The sequence below is a fragment of the Zonotrichia leucophrys genome, chromosome 5 (genome assembly GCF_028769735.1).
Source record: "Zonotrichia leucophrys gambelii isolate GWCS_2022_RI chromosome 5, RI_Zleu_2.0, whole genome shotgun sequence".
In the NCBI taxonomy this organism is placed as follows: Eukaryota; Metazoa; Chordata; class Aves; order Passeriformes; family Passerellidae; genus Zonotrichia; species Zonotrichia leucophrys.
Window position 1 is genome coordinate 2,101,959 of NC_088175.1, and position 15,255 is coordinate 2,117,213.

The following is a 15,255-nucleotide window of genomic DNA, read 5'->3' on the forward strand; positions in this document are numbered from 1 at the left end:
CAGGACAGACAAAGATCTGCTCTAAAGCTGTGGTTTCTGCAACATGAGCCAGCAGGTTACCAGGGCGCATGTAAGTGCTGGGGCCCTGGGACTCAGGCAATGAAATGCCTCAGCTTCAAGTCTGAGAGAGCAAGTGTTCCTAAAATCTGTGGAAGTGCAAAATCCCTGTGTGCTCACCCCTCACCAGCTGCCCCGTGTGGAGTCACCCTGAGGCTGCTGGTCAGTCTGGTGTCACCTTGGGGTGATGCTCACAAACAGGACACTGCAGGACAGAGGAGGGATTTCTTAGGCATGCTGAGAGTATGTTTAAGCCTGCATGTCCTGGAGTAGTTATTAGGCCAGGGACAATGACTCTGCACTCCAGTAAGGTCAGCTCTGACTCCTTCAGCCAGTCTGGATTATCCAAGCCCCAGGAAAGGTTTGATGGTGCCTTCAGAAAGGAGGGAGGTGTTTCCCTTCAGCCTGGAGTTGGGTGTCTGACCTCCTCAAGGAGCAGAGCTTCACTTCTCCCTTCTGCATCTGCTTAAGAGGAGTCCAGCTGGCTGTAAATCCCATTTTCAGACAGTTTGGCTTTAGAGGGGTGTTAAAAGAGCTAGTGTGCTCTAAGAAGTGAATTTCATGAGGTGTCAGGACATCCCAAATGCCTGGGATAAGGATAAAGCCAGTCTGCCTGCAGAGTGGCTTACTGGTGTTCAGAAGTCTGTTTGCTTTGTCTGATATTGAAAGAAATTTTATTGCCTGGAGGAGCAGGGGACAGGATCCTTTGATGGGTGAAAAAAAGTAATTTAGACCAGCAGTTTTCTACAAGTGGAACTCAGATCTTGAGATTGACACTCTTGGATAGAAAGGCTGCTGAGAAAAGCAATCTGAGCTTTGTGGCTTGTGGGGTTCATCCTGCAGCTCTGACTTCCCTACTGCAAGAGCAGCTTGGGAAAGATGAGTACCCTTGATTCAAACTGTAAACTGGAGGGTACAAGGAAGGTATTGTTTGGCATTCTTTTTTTTAAAAAACCTTCAGAAATACAAGGTCAGCCTTAACATAAAGGTGGTTAGATGATATGACCATGACTGCAAATTCCATATTATTCCCCCTGTAATTCTAAGGGAGAGGAGGAAGGCAGGCAGGACTGCCTTCTGGGGGGACATTGAGAAGTCAGAGAAATGGGCTGGCAGAAACTGAGACCAGAGAGAAAAATAATTTCTCACAATGGGGTGGTGTGGTGTGGGAAATAGTAAAGGTAAGAAGATTTTCAGAAAGCTGGGAAAAGCAGGCCTTAGAAACAGAGCAGAGAAAACTCAGAGCTAGATGCAGCTGCAAAGTCTGAAAGTAGAAAAAGTTATAATGACTTTTTATAAGAGAAGCCAGCATTGTGTGAAGGGGTGCATGTGTACTTTTAGTAATTGCCTAGAAAACTGTCTGTAAGCTTTAACAATATACTGTTAACTAATGTTTTTTAAATGTTCTGTAGCAAAGAGGTCTTTGGCTGCTGCTGGCTGTATGTGAGCTTTGCCATCTTTCTATTGTCTCAACCATGTAATGAGGCTGATGCTGCAAATAAAAGCTCAGGGAATGTGCCCCAACACTCCCATCCTGTTTGTGAAAAAACAAACCTCCAAACACAGTCTGGTGTGGGACCAGGGGCCCAGAGAGGGTGGGGAACCTCCATCCTGTGAAATACTGAAAATTTGAATTAATGAGGCCCTGAGCATCCTCCTTGGAGTTTGAAGTTGGTTCTGTGTGAAACAGGAGAATAGAGTACACACCTCCAGATGTCCCTGACGGGATTATTCTAGGATTCTGGGGTGGCAAAACCTTTATCAGTTAGAAGATACTATGTGATGATCAATATGAGTATTTGTTAAAATGTCAGGGAAAGAGACCGCTCAGAGGAATTGAAAGGCAGATGTGGATTGAGCCATAATGCCTGTGACTTAGGGAGAAGCACAAGCTCAGTCACACTTATTTTCTTCAAAGTAAAGGTTTTGGCTTTAAAAAAAACCCAAACATAAACCTGCCTCAATATGTTTCTTAGCAGTATTGAAAAGCCACCAGATTCAAACATCCTTCCCCAACACCTGTGATACTTTTGAGTATGTGGTTTTATTGTAAATAAACATGATTTTCATCACTCATAAAAACTCCTAATCTTCTTTTTCTACCAGGACATGCTTAAAGCATTTGACAGCTACAAAGCAGTGTTGCTTTCTGCCAACCTGAGCAGCAAAGAGTTCCAGAAGGCAGACAGCACAGAGTTCAAGGAGCTGCAGAACAGGCTTCGGAAGGTCAACTTGCACTGGGAGAAGGCAAATCGTGCACTGGACAGCTGGAGGAAGGGTTTGCAGCAAGGCTTGCTGCACTGCCAGGTACATCCCACATGCCAGCTTGGAAGGGAAAACCCTTTGGGATTCTGTGGAGGAGAGGGCAGAGGGGTAATCCCTGCACATCAGTGGAATGGTCACTCACAATTCAAGGCACTTTGTTTCCTGATAAAGTTGCCTCTGATGGATTGAAACGGTTTGGTAAAAATATCTTTGAAGTGGATAATGCCCTTTACTACATAGGTGGAATACTTTAGCAAAGTTTCTGTACTCTCACTAATTGTGAATTTGTAGGTGAAGGCTCTACAAAGGTGTTTTTCCTCTTATGGGCCAATCTTTTTGTTTCTGTAGGATTTCCATGACCAGAGCCAAAAGCTGATCCTGTGGTTAGCAAGTGCTGAAAGCCGGAGGAATGAGGCACAAATCACAGATCCCAATGCTGATCTCAATACAATACTGGAATGCCAGAAGGAGCTGATGGTGAGTGTAGTCTTACCTGCAGCACCTCACTCTCAGCACACTCTGAAGAGCAGGATGTTTGTGTCTCACAGTGTCTGCAGCCTCTCCTCAGACCTGCTGTACTCAGGCATGTGGGTGGCTTTTGAAATGGACCAAGATATTGCATCTACAAGGCACTTCTCCATAATTACCATAATAAAGTTACTTATGAGAAGTCTTTATGCTGAAGCAAGACTTCCAATTTCCAAAATTTAATGTCTACTCTATATGAATTACCTCCTGCCAGAACTATTTTTAAATGTTAGTTCAAACAGGTACAACCAGTCTCTTCAAGAGAACTTCATTTCCTATGTAGCTGTAATAACCATTCCTGTGCCTTGTTGGTTCTCAGGCAGGTTGTGTTGTTCTTTAAAGTCTTCCAGAGTTTCTCCTTTTGGGAGAACATCCATAAAGTGGAGGGTAACAGTCTGTTGTGCTGTTTTTTGTTTATTCTCAGCAACTGGAGAAAGAGCTGCTGGAGCAACAACTTAATGTGAACTCCCTCCAAGAGCTCACTGCTTACCTGCTGCTGAAATCAGATGGTGATTACATTGAAGAGGAGGAGAAGGTCCATGTAATTGGAACAAAACTGAAACAGCTGATTGAACAAGTCTCTCATGACTTAAAAACAATACAAGGGAATCTGGTGAGTTGGAATTTAAATACTTGTTTGTGGATCTTCCTTACTGAAAAGAAATAACATATTGAGTGAAAGTATTTATAAAAAAACTGACTTAATGCTTAAGTAATTCCACCTTGATAAGCTGAAAAAAGAGCAGTTCTGGCTGTAGGAACAACTCCAGCACCCCAAGGCTGGTACAGTTTATAACAGAGGGGTTGTGCTGCCTCTGTCATCAAGGGGCTTGAAGAGCAGAGAGCATACAGCTCTGAGTAAGGCTTTTGGCAGGAGGTTGGACCAGATGAACTTCCTGAAGTCCCTTCCAACTTGAATTTGTGTGATCCAAACCAGGTACCAGGCTAGGAGTGTGTAATGAACATGGAGGAGTTGAAGGTCTTAGCAATGGGTTGCTTATCCTGAGGCCTGTCAGAGATATTTCCAAGTTAATTCCTGTATGCACCCATTCCATTGCAATTCCTTCATGTTGGGCACTGTAAATTTCTTTATTCTGGGGGAGACTGGTTATTCTCATGTGAAGGGGCAGTGGGCTGTGCACCTACAGAGGCAGTGAAAGGTGGTGTTATCTTTCAGGATACCAAAACATTCCTGCTAGTTCCAGATGACTTGGACTCAGGAGTCTATAATACAGAAGAAGAGAAATCCAGCCCTGCAGTGAAGAAGGCAAGTACTTTTTTTCTAATATTTTGCTATCAGCATGTAGTGTATTTTGACATATTTAGTGTGGAAGTTCCTCAAGTATAATCATTTTACCTTTTAGGTCCATGTATCTTATTACAGTATTTAGAATCAGACCTTAAAGTCTACAGCTGTCTTTTCAGGGAAATTCCTTGTAGTTTCTGAAACCTGGATACTAAAAGCTATTTCTCTCAACAGATGGCCCTCAGGAGAACAGCTGATGGCAGGAATGGCAGCAGCACAAGGTAATATTCTATATAGGCCTAATCTCTTGATAAACAGTGTATATGGCAGAGATGAGCTGTGTGCCAGCAGAAACCTGGGCAGCTGTTCCTTGCAGGGTGACCCATGGGTGGAGGTGATTTTTGCCTTACCTGTAGAGTCCCCTGTACCTACCAGCTCTGGGCTGCTCCTTAGGGAATGGTTTCCTTCAGCACTCCTGCTCCAGGATCTCTGCAGTGATGTGCAACCCTGGCTTGAGAAAATATTTTTTCTGCCAAGTGGGGTTATTTTAGGTTTAAATCCTCCTTTGATTCCACCAGCATGCCTGGAATAAGAAACTTGCCCCTGACAGCCACTTGATCCAAACAGATCATGAAGGACAGAGGGAGAACTTAAACTCCCGTCCAGTGGGGTCTGTTCAAAGGGTAGATCTCAGTAAGCCAGGGCAGAGAAAAACCTCATCAGTGTGGATAATGTGCTTCAACACCTATTTGGAATGGTGTGTTTGCCTCCTGGGAAAAGTTAAGTTAAAGTTTGTTTGTGAAATAAAAGTTAAGTTTGTTTCCTGAAATTAGGGTAAAAAACAACTTGTTTAACTCAAACCCTGAAGTGCCTGTTGTTCTTTGTTTCTCCTTTCCAGGAGCGAAAGCCATTCAGAGCCTGTGCAGGCAACCCCTCGCTCTCCCTCCTTCTTCTACCGAGTGTTGAGAGCAGCTTTACCCCTGCAGCTGTTCTTCCTGCTGCTTCTGCTGCTGGCTTGCATGATCCCCTCCTCTGAGGAAGACTACAGCTGCACCCAGGCCAACAACTTTGCCCGCTCCTTCTACCCCATGCTGCGCTACACCAACGGGCCCCCGCCCACCTAGGGCAGCCTGCACTCTCACTGAACACTCTTGGGTGGTGCTTTTTTCTCCCATGCTGCTCTAGCATCAATCAAGCAGTGAGTTTCACATCTCAAAATGTATATCTTGACAGAATTTCAGCGTTTTTTGTACGGGAAACAAAACTTTTTCTATAGATTTTTTTTAAACTTGTAAGCAACACACTTTATACTTTGATGCAATAGATACACTATTTTGTAGGGGCAGTGCTCTTGAGTTTGCAAGGTGTTTGGATACTGAGTTCTTAGATGCAGAAATGACATCACAGTAATGTTAAACATAGCAGTCTGTCTTGGGTGAGCATGACAAACAAGCAGGTGAAGAGGGACTTCATTGAATATGATTTCTGCACACACACACTTCACATTACTTGTATCTTTTGGTACTGTAGTCACTTGGTGGAAGCAAAAAAATTGCATATTTTTGAATCTTTGTTGTTGTATTTTATTCATCTAACACATTCAATATCATGATGCACATTTGTTTTGTTTGACATAAAGTGTTCTAGTAGTTAGGACTGCTGTGTTGTCTTTTTATACCACCTTTGAAATAAGGAATTGCTGCATTGCATGGAAATGGTTTATAATGCACATATTTTCTAGATGAACATGATTATGTAGACTATCCCTGATGTATACAAATAGTGCAATGACTTTTTTAATGAAAGTTTTTTTTCAGTTTTTAACCTGCTGAATAGTGTACAGTACCTTGGGAGAGAATTGTGCATTTTTATAAGCTTTGTTTTTAAAATGAAACTGGCATGTGGGCAGTGGCTGGAGAAACACTGTGTACAGTCAGCATTGCCACTGCCCCTCTGTTGTACAGTTTGAGTACTGTCATTAAAATTTTGCCAATGTCTGCAGGACTCTGGGTGTGTCTAGGGGGGAGGACCAGCTTCATGTTCCAGCAGTGCTGCCCCTCACACTCCTGGAAGAGTCCATTTCTTTGCCTGCTAAAGGAGTGGTGCTGGAAGAAGCACAACCCCTCCCTTGCTTGTCAGAGCAAGAGATCACAAATCCAGCAGTGGGACCTGTTCCATGGCACACATCCTTCCCTTTGGAATTGCTTTCCTGGAGGAAGAACACAAAGCTGAACCAATTCATGCTTATTACTGGTTTGAAATGCTGAACTGTTTCCCACTCTGGAACTGACTTTCTACAGAAGGGAGTGCTGGAGTGGGAAATGCATGTGGGGGAGAGCTCAGTGCAGTAGTAAGGGCTTTGGTGAACAGCTTTTTGTGTGTGGCAGTGAAAATGACCCAGGGATTAGCCACTTTCTGCAGTGCTTACCCATGGAAAATAAGATCTCTGATTCGCCTCTGAGAATTCTCCCACCCTTTCTACACTTGTCACCACTGGTAGGTGCTGATTCCCCCTGGTGGAGGGCTTTACAAAGCAAACTGCTTTGTCCTCATGGTCAGAGAATGGCCAAACCAGCAGCTTTTTCCCTGCCATGGTGGCAAACCCACTGTGGTTTATTTCCAGGACATGAAACTAAACTCATAGGGCTGTGTTGAGGAGCCAGGCTCGTGCTCTCACACTGGGGCTGTACCCAGAGATGGGTCCCCCTCACTGCACACAGCCACACACACTGTCCTCTCTCACTCTGCAATCATTATTTGATATTTTCAAAGCAATTACTTTAGGATGGAGCTCATTTAAGTTTCTTTCTCTGTAGAAGTGAGCCAACTCCAACCATTATTTCATTGCCAGATTGTCACAAATGCCCATGCAGACCTTTCTGCCAAGAAGTAATAGGCAATTGCTGACGTGATATTCAGTTCTTCTTCCATTAAAGAACCTATGCAGGGGAAAAAAATTGAACAATGTTAAAAGGTCTAAGGAAAATTTCATAGCCTACAATTTCCTTTCATTATGAACAGTTATATCAAATTGTTGAGCTGATGTAATATATAAAAAGAGGAGCTTTCAAGAAATTATCTCAAAATGTCACTAAAAAACAATGTCTGGGAAATAGCTTAAATCTTTTTTCTTCCACACCTATTTTAAATAGTTTTATTTCCAATTGATTATAATCACTGCACTGCAGACTGACACTGAAGTCTGCTTTAAACAAGTCATTTTATATCCCCAACAATTTCTTTGTGTCATCATCTCTTTTAGGACTGGGTTGTTAGTGTCCAGGGAAGGATAAAAAAATATTTTAAAGAGAGAACAGATGCAGTAGTGAGAGCAACCCATTATGGTTGTGCACCTGCATAGAGAAATCAAACCCAGCCAAAACCAGTTTTGAATTGGAGTCTTATTTTTTGGCAGTGAGATGAGGCCTTGGTTTGTTTTCAGCTATACCCACCCTGCTCCAGCAGAGTCAGCAGCAATGAGAAGGCTCCAGGGAGACTTTGGAGCAAATTCTGGTACCTAAAGGGGCCCTACTGGAGAGCTGCAGGTTCTTACAAGGGGCTGCAGTGGTGGGACAAAGGGTGGTGGCTGTAAACTGACAAAGGACAGCTTTAGATGAGGTGTTGGGAAGAAATTCAGTGCTGTGAGGGTGCTGGGATGAGTAGTGCAGAGAAGCTGTGGCTGCTCCATCCCAGGTTGGATGGGGCTTGGAGCACCCTGGGATGGTGGAAGGTGTCCCTCAGTCACCGAGCACACACATTAGGTGCTCATGAGACCAGGCTGGGCTCAGCTGCAGGAGAGAAATGAACAAAAAGCAATATATTTACATTGCACGGTGCCTGTTTAGTCAACTGCACCAACCCATAACAATGAAACACAGCAACAGACAAATGCCATCAGTTCACAGAACTAAAAACAGCTGGGGAAGGGGAGGGGCTGGGGTGTTGTGGGGTTGTTTTCACATTACCATAACATACATCAAGTGCTTTAAAAGGCACCACTTTCAGCCAGGAGCCTGATTCCATTACAAACTCACAGAATGAAATGTTGAAACTAAAACGACAGGACTGAGAACAAAACCTTTTGTGGAAAACAGGCATAGGAGATGTGGAGTAAGCACTGGTAATGGCTGTGCCAGCTCCTCTGTGACACTCTGATGAGTGAAGAAGGTTTTGTCTGTTGAGGCAGTAGCAGCAGATGTTGGCAGTTTTATAGCAAAGCAGTCTCTTTTTTGTGCACTTAAATCAAAAATTGCTAACACTCAGCAATACATGAGGAGTCTAGGTGACTCTTAAATGTAAAGATGGAGTTAAATAATACACAGATCATAAATAAAATGAAGCCTTAGCTATGAAAGTGCCATTTAACACATCACACTTCACTTTAGTAGTAAAATACTGTGAAAAATTAATGTAAATAATACATTCCACATTGTAGCACTTGCTTTTCATGCTCCCATTTGCAGCAATCTCTTTAGAATTGGTTTGGGCCCTGGGTCAGCACAACAGGCCACATCTTACCTGCTTTGCTGACCCATCATCTCACAGGGCCTAAGTAATACAAACCATTTTTTCTGAGATGGATGGTGATGATAGCAAAGGGTTTTCCATGGCTTCTAGGTCTGACTGTAGGGAAGTGTGAAAAGATGGCCTGGGGTGAACTTAGAGGAAGCTGAGAAGTTATGTTTGCATCCCAACAGTACAGAAACTGGAGGGTAAAATGCAGTTGCTACTCCCTGGCTGGAATATGGTTGGATTTTTCAAAACCATTCCACAGTGAGGCCCCACACCCAGAATCTGCAGCCAAAACCTCCTAAGGGAGGGTGGAATGAAGGGTGGGGTGGGTTGGAGACACCTGGCCAGGCTCTGTAGAAATCCTTACAGGGAGGGGAGACTTGGAGCAGCTTCCAGTACCTGAAGGGGCCACAACAGAGCTGGAGAGGGAGCTCTGACAAGGGCATGGAGTGTCAGGACATTGTGAGGGTGTTGAGACAGTGAAAGAAGTTGTGGATGCTCCTTCCCTGGAAATCTTCAAGGCCAGGCTGGATGGAGCTCTGAGCAACTGGATCTGGTGGAAAGTGTCCCTGCCAACCCAAACCATTCCATAGTTCCATAAAATATGTTTTTATCCTTCCCTGGACACTAACAACCCAGTCCTAAAAGAGATGATGACACAAAGAAATTGTTGGGGATATAAAATGACTTGTTTAAAGCAGACTTTGATAAAAACCCAAACAAGACAAAAACTCTTACCTCAGAAGGGGAAGATCGCTGGCAACAGCTCAAACAGGATCAACAGGCAACTTCTGGGCCTCACTGCATTTTTGGGCTCTGCTAAACCACTGTAATGATGCAAATACAACAAATATCTTTCATACTCCCCAGCTCATCAAAGAACGTTTCAACACATCTACATATCCTTCCCCCACACTCTCCTCTCTGACTGCAAACATTACAGCACTAAAAATGGGTAATTTGAAGGAAGACAGAGGTGTGGAAGAGGTCTCATATTCCTGGAGACAAAGCATTTCACCTGTCTGAAACCACTTTTTTTTTTTTTTTAAAAAAAAAAAAGAAGAAAAACAGCCTAGATTGTTTTACTATCTTGTTCCAGTTCCAGACCTGAGAGAGGAAGCTCAGCATGTTTTCCTTGTGTGTGCTGTTAAAAAGTTTGTCTGCCTTCCTTCCTTCCTTCCTTCCTTCCTTCCTTCCTTCCTTCCTTCCTTCCTTCCTTCCTTCCTTCCTCCCTCCCTTCCTTCCTCCCTTCCTTCCTCCCTTCCCTTCCCTTCCCTTCCCTTCCCTTCCCGCCCCTCTTGCCCAAGCCAGGTTTGCTCACTCTGTGAACATCCCAGAACTGCAGCACCATCTCTCAAGCAGCAGCAGCACTGAGAAGCTGAGTCACAGCCAGGCAGTGAAGGAAAGCAGTGGAACAGCCCCTCCTCAGAGCTCCTGCGGACTCCCCTCATCCCCCCTGAGACTGGAACAGCCCCAGTATCCCAATGGAAGCACAGTGGGACAGCTCTGCTCCAGGCTGGAGGGACAGGGATGTGCACACCAGGAATGCAGCCCCTGGGGCAGTCTGGGGCATCCAGACCCCACACAAACCCAACATCTCTCTCAAGAGAGCCACCCTTGTTCAGTCACTGCCACACACCTCCCTGTGCTGTTGGAATGAGCATTTTCCCCTCACCCCAGTATGAACACAGCTACATTAATCCAGACTCCACAGCTGGTGACTTCCACCCATTTCAAAACATCATTAGTAACTTTTAATAAAATCATGTTCAACAAGACAAAAAGTAGGTTAAAATCACATCATTTTCCTATTTGCACTGTACTAACAGCAACATAGATGAACACCACCACAAAGCACAAAACTGCAGCACATCCCTTTTACAGAGTCAGTCCACAGCAAATTTCCATCTAGAAGATAATTTCATTATTTATACCCAGTCTTTCCCATTTTCTCTTCAAAAGGTTTGTTCCAAGATTGTACACAAATTTAGCACTTTTAAAGCAAAACAAACAAATCACTTAAACATTTCTTTGAAAAATGTATTAAACCAAAAGATTGCACAGGATAAGGAAAATCAGAGAAAGAGCAACACAACAGGCAATGAGGCCAGAACACAATCAAGCCCAAGAAATAGAGACAGGTTTGTTTCACAGCAAAACATCTCTCAAAATGAAAGTACCAATAAATTCCAGACTGTACTCACATTTTTTTCCTTTTTTTTCATTGTAAATATTACACATCTTTAGAAGGACACAGCTATATTACAGTTTCTTAAAAACAATAAAAAGGCAGAGAGTAAAAATTTAGATCAGCAGCAGCATCTGGTATAGTTAGTACAAGATCAAAACAGACAATAGATGTGTAACTCACTGAAAACTTCCTATAAAAAATACTGTCCTTGGCTTTAAAAAACCACCAAGATTAATGGTTTGACTAATATTCAAAATATGCAAATGGCATACTAATCAAAGTCCCTAATGCAAAAGACTTAGGGGCTCAAAATAGACTTTTGGTGTGATCCCAATTCATTTCACCATAATGCCCAGAACATGCATGTGCTATATTTAAATGTTTCCATGTAGAGACAGTTACCAGAATGAATGATGCCATCCTGCTGATCTCTGAGGTCATCAGCCAGGCCATTTAATCGGGTTTGTTTTTTTTTTTTTTACTCAGTGCAGCTTAAACACATGCAGAAATCAGCACAAAAAGGAAGTTTAAACCACTACATCTTCAGTGTAATTCAAACAAGTCATCACACCTGCAAAGCAAAGCAGTGCTTTACATTATCCCCATCTTTACACTGCCTTTACATTTACCACTATCCCCATCTTTACCCTGTCTTTACATTTACCACTATCCCCATCTTTACCCTGTCTTTATATTTACCATTATCCCCATCTTTACACTGCCTTTACGTTTACCATTATCCCCATCCTTGCTCTTTGAGGGCTCCTATAAAGATATAAAGACCACAGCACAAGGTGCCATGCATGCTGAGAGCAAGCAAGCAGCAAACCTCAGGGCAGCAGACAAAAACAGATCCCCATCCATGTTCCCATCCAGTGCCTCACCCCCTGCAAGAGGTTTTGGGTGGGCAGGACGTAATTCCACACACCAGTCAAAGGGGTGGGAAGATTTTTTGTTTTGTTTTCCTAGCTGGTTTCACAAGGCCTGATCAGCAGATCATATACAAATACAAACAGTTAATATTCACAGAGCAACTTCTTGTACCTAATTATCAGAATAGATTTAACATCATTAATAAATATATAAAACAACATGATAAACTCACAGACAAAACACATCTCAAAGGTCAGCATTGACTGAGAGATTCAGACGATTTGGTCGTTGCTTAAAGCACTGAAGAATTATAAGCAGATAACAATGTGAGTGTTAAGAACAGGCTCACAAAATACAAACTTAAGATCAATTTAAACTTTCTGCAAAGGCTCTCAACTGACCCTAGAAGCTATTTCAAATGACCTTCAAATGAAGGCTCCTGCAGCCATTGCATATTTGAGAATAAGCTCCTTTACGCTGTCTGTATCTCGGCACTTTATCCAGATCAGCTGCAGAGCAGGCATTCCCCAGGGACCAGCACACAGAGGTAAACATCTGTCCCAAATGATGCTGTCCTGCATTTCACACCATCCTGTGCTGAAAGAGGACATTGTTCAGTCAGTTCTTAAAAGTCTTGCTCTGGGAGACAGAGACCAACGTGCTCTCTCCAGGCTTCTCAGACCTGTCCCTTTACCTCTCCCTCTCAGTTGTGCCTCTGAGAAGGAGAGGCAGCAATCCCCTGTCCCACAGCACTGTTCTGAGGCTTGATTTCATAAGGTGCTTTTGCAGAGTCCCAGAAAAGGCACTAGAGCAGTGCAGCTGTTGCAATGTCAGACACACAGACAGAGGCGCCCGCGGCCTCTCCCGAGAAACCCGTGTGCAAATCCAGAAGGGATGAGAGCCCACGCCGGGTCACAGCTCTGCAGCCCCATCACAGCAGCTCTGTTTCCCCCCATAGCTCTGAAAAAGCCTCACATTTCCAGGCCTTGCACAATTACTGGGGTGCCCCATTCCTCAGGCTGTCTCCAGGCTCCATTTGCTCCAGTGGGCCAAACTCGGGGTGTGTGGCCAGGGACTTCCTCTGCCCCCGCAGGGTGTGAGCGTTCAGCATCTCCAGCAGCAGGTCATACACTGGCACCACGTTCTTACACTTCATGCTCAGGAGATGCTCCATTCCCTTGTTACTGTGCAGGAGAACAGAAAATAACTCAGCAGTCTGGTGCCAACAGTGCAGAGAAGAAAAACATGCTCGTGGTTTCAAGTGACTCCCTTTGTTAATTTGGATTTAAGAGGATTTAGCTGCTGTGGTCCCTGAGATCACTTACCACTACCAACAACATCCCAATACTTTAAGGCTGAATGTTCTACTATTTAGAGAAGCAGGTTTTGTTTTACACCACACAAACCCTTTCAGGAAATAATTCAGATGTATCAACACTATTGAAATGAAAGGAAAACCTCTTGGATGCTGTAGAGGCCCCATACTGAAGCTTTATGCAAAACAGGAATTTACTACATGCAGTTTACTAAAGACTACCTACCTCTCCTACCTGACTGAGTAGGAAGCCCTAATTACCCAGCTAACTTCAAGCACTTTGTTTACTCTCTGCATGTCCAGTGAGAGGATCTTGCAGTGGCTGCAGACTTTAAAATAATCTCTCTGTTATGCAGTAACATACAATGACATCTTGCTAGCTTGAACACTCAGTGCTGTATCATGGTTTGGACTAAAAATGTCTATTGCCATTGCAGCCACATGTATTTATACTCCAGATGCACTCAGGGTTTGGGGTTGAGATCTAAGGGTGCTTGCTCAACACCAAATCTATCCCAATGGAACTAACAGCACACAGCTGAGCTGGTGAGTTGGGCTGGGAGGGGGGCAGTGCTCCCAGATAAACCAGGTTCTGCTACAATTCAAAAGTGTTAATGGGCAAGATGAAATTGCAGCCCTTCTCCCACACTCAGATCTCAATTATTTCCAGAACAAAGTCTAATTGACTGACCAGCACCAAGCAACCTAAAGGAGACAGGACACAACAAGCAGCCTCCAGATTTTGGCTGAGGGAGACACAGCATAAAGGGTCTTGGCTTAATGAGAAAATGTAAAAATTTTACAGAGATTTGTGATGTTTGTTCACAGCATGCCAGAACAGCTTCTGCAAAGCTGTGGAGTCACATCACAGAGCACAATCCAGGTGATGGCAGAGATCAGAGCCATGAGAGACAGGTTCAGCTCTGGCTGGGGCTGGAGCTTTTTCAAGGCCAGCTCTCAAACTCACCCCCAGCCCACAAACTGACTATTAAAAAGCTGGATTTCAGCACCATCAGATCCCTGCTGCTGCCTTTGCTGTCCCAGGAAGTTCATTGCAAAGGTGGCCATCCCCTTTTCAGTGTCCCTACAGATGTGCCCAGCTCTGCTTTGTGTGCTCCAGCCTGGTCCCAGGACATCTTCCCTGCACACACAGTCCAAAGTCAAGCCATGAGACAGCTTAGTCAATAGCTGGCCTCTGGGTAATAATTTAAAATGACAGATTGAAAATCAAAACCTCTCTTTGTAGGATCCCCATTTCAGTCTGCTGTACCACAAGCAGAGATGGACATCTCAAAGGAGATTCAGAAACTGGAGACACTTCCCATGGAAAAAGCAGGAGCCTGGTATTGCTGCAGCATGAGTCACTTGGTAAAAACTCTGTGGTTCCATGTAAAAGACAACAAATTTGGTGTGGGAAAAACTTGGTCCCCAAAATCCACTTTGCTCTACCAAAGCCCACACTGCAAATCAGTTTTGGAAGAGATTTTCATTTTGAATGGAAGGGTTTTGATGGCTGGATGAAAGGCTCAATTTGTGTTATTGTTAAACATTTCAGGCAGACACATAATGAATAGTTTAATGTAACAAGGTTAAGACAACATTTTCATATCATCATGTCTTTAAGTGCCAGCAAGCACTTGAGCTTACTGCCTGTTTTGTTGTGCTGGGAAGGAAAGCCTCACAGTGACAAAGGTGAAGAGCAGCACCAGGATTCCCTCAGGAGTGCTCTGGAGCTCAGCCACCTCTTTTTTTGCTGTAATGAACAAACAGTGACATAACCCAAGTGTTACACACCCTCTGCAGACCGTACCTGGCGTGCCTGACGTGGGAGAGCAGCATCAGCAGATTGGCCAGGCGAGTGGTCTGCTGCTGAGAGGGGATGCCACTCTTGGCAATAACCCACACCAAAGCCTCTGTGACCACATTGAGCAGGTGGTGCAGCTTCCTGTTGCTCTCAGGCTCCTCTGCTGACAAGGGGAACATGCCTAACCAGAGAAGAGGAAGAAATATTTGCTGCTGGTGAGGAAGAAAAATAGGTGCAACTGTAGATTTTTTAAATATGTAATATTTCAACAAAATTAGAGAAGATACATGCCCTGACACCCCCCCCAAGACTGTACAAATGATGCTCTGTATGCCACATCAAGTTTGAATTTGATGGTCCCATCATTTGCTAAGTGAGAAGTTCTTCCAAATCCTCCTTGGACTTGTTGCACATAAACCCTTCAGTCAGGTCATGAAGTGCTCTCCATTCTCCAGGGTTTTTCT

General features: G+C 44.0%; 2 protein-coding genes across 7 annotated transcripts in view; one reads left to right on the top strand and one right to left on the bottom strand.

The window, feature by feature from the left end:
• Positions 1 to 6,093, top strand: part of SYNE2 (spectrin repeat containing nuclear envelope protein 2) — a 175,740-nt gene extending 169,647 nt beyond the window's left edge. Inside the window, exons 113-118 of the mRNA XM_064713480.1 lie at positions 2,164 to 2,364; positions 2,671 to 2,799; positions 3,275 to 3,463; positions 4,028 to 4,117; positions 4,331 to 4,377; positions 4,995 to 6,093. Of these exons, the coding sequence (XP_064569550.1) occupies positions 2,164 to 2,364; positions 2,671 to 2,799; positions 3,275 to 3,463; positions 4,028 to 4,117; positions 4,331 to 4,377; positions 4,995 to 5,220 (882 nt within the window). The 3' untranslated portion in view covers positions 5,221 to 6,093. The remainder of the gene's footprint in view (positions 1 to 2,163; positions 2,365 to 2,670; positions 2,800 to 3,274; positions 3,464 to 4,027; positions 4,118 to 4,330; positions 4,378 to 4,994) is intronic.
• A 3,285-nt stretch (positions 6,094 to 9,378) lies between these two features.
• The window catches only part of ESR2 (estrogen receptor 2), a 45,454-nt gene continuing 39,577 nt past the window's right edge, over positions 9,379 to 15,255 (bottom strand). For 5 of the 6 annotated variants that reach the window (XM_064714853.1, XM_064714850.1, XM_064714855.1 and 2 more), the window contains 2 exons: positions 14,798 to 14,972; positions 10,903 to 12,856 (listed from right to left, as the gene is read on the bottom strand). In XM_064714853.1, the coding sequence (XP_064570923.1) occupies positions 12,667 to 12,856; positions 14,798 to 14,972 (365 nt within the window). In that variant the 3' untranslated portion in view covers positions 10,903 to 12,666. Of the gene's footprint in view, positions 9,436 to 10,812; positions 10,880 to 10,902; positions 12,857 to 14,797; positions 14,973 to 15,255 lie in introns of those variants that run through there. The other variant, XR_010440545.1, reaches the window with a different exon arrangement.